Genomic DNA, 2,574 nt, shown 5'->3' on the forward strand with positions numbered 1-2,574 from the left:
AACAGTTAAAAACCTCTCTCCTATGCCTTTGTTTATACTGCATACCCTACTATTCTTCAACAAACCATGTTTTAACTACAGGGAATGTCTGGAGTGTATGTTCAAACACACACACACACACACACACACACACACACACACAGAAGAAAATATAAGAGAACTGAAAGATTACCCATCTCCGGAATCTCTGGACTCTCCCTTTCTTCTCCTCCCTCGTGTTTGAACCCTATGCTTTGCTGTTTTCCAGCTGTGGTTGGTCCCATGTACCCAGGAATGTTCCATGCTATTATTCAACTGTTACAGCTTTATCTCTTCTCTTGAAAGTGATCATGGAACAGCAAAAGGGACCTCATCTATTCTTACAGTCAAGGTGAGTTCTGAACTTGACCCAGAAAACCTACCTGTCCTCAGCTCAGCTTCCCTAGTAGCTTCAGGGGCCTGAATTCAACAGCTGTGGTTTAAACATAAGATGCTGACTATCCAATGTCCAACTTATCAACAACACTGGTTACTCTCTACCTCTGTGTTTATCTCAATCCGTTTCATTTACAGCAAACTAATGACGAATACTAGGAATGGTGTATTTCATGCACAGTCAGGCCCTGCTTTATTATGTTACCCAGCCATCTGTGACTCTTCATTAGAGAGGCATTTGGGAATCCAGCCTGGAATCACTGCTGAACAGTAAATGATAATGGCCACACTGAAACCTTCCTGCTGCTTTAAGAACCTTGCTGCTTCTCAGACAGCTAGTCCATTTTCATTTAACGTTACACTATAATGGCCAAGCACTAGTTCTACATACAAGATAAACTCTCTGGGCAATAATTGAGACAATTTAGGGATACGCAGAGATTAAACAAAGGATGGTGCTGCTACAATTGTCTGCACACGGAGACACAGACACACATGTGTGCACAAACATGTGAATTAAGACCTTCCATCAGAACAGCATGACCTAAAACACTATCAGAATTCGGTCTTTAGCGGACTGCCAACTAATGCCATTTCTGTGTCTTATTTTCCAGGTTGCAGACAGCACAGAATCGTGACAAGTGCCGATTGGTTTTTATTTCAAGGAAGGAGTTCTGTTTTTTTAATTAGCTGGTTACCGAGGCATAACACGCAGGCTCTGGTAAAGCGAGGGGCTCAGCAAGCAGTCTGTCTACTGCAGTTCGGTCCTCCCCATTCTCAGTGCCTTGGACTTGCCTAATTGACATGTCATTTCGTTTGTTTTCTGATGTGATGGGAAATGCTCATTTGCTACCAGGAACTTATCTCAATTTTAGCACAGCTCACACAACTAAAAGCCCACCTGCCTGAGGGCAAGTCAATAACCGAACTGCAGGAGTAACGCAATTCCTTCAGTCTGTTATTTTCCATGCACAATAGCCATAAAAGTGAATATTTAGTAAGGCGGCCTCTATCAGCAAAATCAAATGAAACAAGCCTTCCTTCCTGGTTCCACTCACCAGTGTTTGAGAAGAGGGCTGTTGCTTTAATTAACTTCCTTTTTTCTTCCACACCCCTGGAAACCAGGGCCCTGATTTCACACAAGCTGGAGGTCCTAACTTGGCTATGGGGAACCCTTGTCTATGGGTTCTAGGGACCAGGAATGGGGTTGCCTCACACCAAAGGCAACGGTTCCCAGGTTCCCATAGAGGTTTGGGAAGCGGTAAGGGGACCAGATGGAGACAGCTGGATGCCCACGCTGAGCCGAGATTTTCATACCCTGCATTAATTCTCCGAGGCAACATCCATAGCCCATACTCGGTGACAGTCCCTCCTGCCCAGAGGCCCCGAGGAGCCGGTAATCCGGGAGCAGGTGCCCCCGCGCACCCCCTCGGCTCCCGCGCCTCGCCCTCACATACCCAGGGCCCAGGTGCAGCTCTCTTTGATGGCTTTGTATTTGCTTCCGGACGCATCTCTCTGCAGCTTCCTCAGGATCTCTTCCATCTTGGCTTTCCCAGAGCGAGGCCACCGACCCCGATATCGCGCAGGGGACGCGCCTAGGAGGCCTCGGCGCTCGTCCCCATCGCTCTCGGCGGCCGCTGATGAATCACACCCGCTCCGCGCCACGGGCCACGTCAGCCCCGCCGCCACGCCTGTTGCCACGCCCGCCGGGTCAGGTGTGCTCACCAGCTGGGGAACCCGGGAGGCCCCAGCCGCCTACCTAGAGTCCAAGAGGACCTGGGGTACCAGGCTTCATCCAAAGGTGGGGATCTGTGGCTGGCTGGCTGCCTGCCAGGCTCTGCCCTTGGGAATTCACCGAGATCCACGGGCGGAGGACAGGGAGGGGCCTGGTAGCTTGTGCCAATCACCTGCTGGGCCGGCGCATCCTGGCATCTCTGAGACCTGCTACACTAGGGGGTAGATAGTAATAAATAGTAAATAGTAAACAGCTGGTCCCCTCCCTGTAGGCTGAAGCCATCCCACGAGAACTACGTCATATGTCTGCCTGCCGGGAGTTTACATGACAATGTATTACACGCATACATTAGCCTCTAATACAGTTCTCTCTAATAACTGGAGAATTGGATGTGAAAATTAAACCAGAAAAGATTTAGAAGATTA

The 2,574-nt window shown here is 49.1% G+C and overlaps 1 protein-coding gene across 1 annotated transcript in view; it reads right to left on the reverse strand.

Annotated features, from left to right (window-relative positions):
* The window catches only part of Arfgef3 (ARFGEF family member 3), a 165,182-nt gene extending 162,662 nt beyond the window's left edge, over window positions 1-2,520 (reverse strand). Inside the window, exon 1 of the mRNA XM_031380518.1 lies at window positions 1,872-2,520. Coding sequence (XP_031236378.1) covers window positions 1,872-1,956 — 85 coding nt within the window. The 5' untranslated portion in view covers window positions 1,957-2,520. The remainder of the gene's footprint in view (window positions 1-1,871) is intronic.
* Window positions 2,521-2,574: the final 54 nt, after the last annotated feature.

The sequence above is a fragment of the Mastomys coucha genome, unplaced genomic scaffold (genome assembly GCF_008632895.1).
Source record: "Mastomys coucha isolate ucsf_1 unplaced genomic scaffold, UCSF_Mcou_1 pScaffold2, whole genome shotgun sequence".
NCBI lineage: Eukaryota > Metazoa > Chordata > Mammalia > Rodentia > Muridae > Mastomys > Mastomys coucha.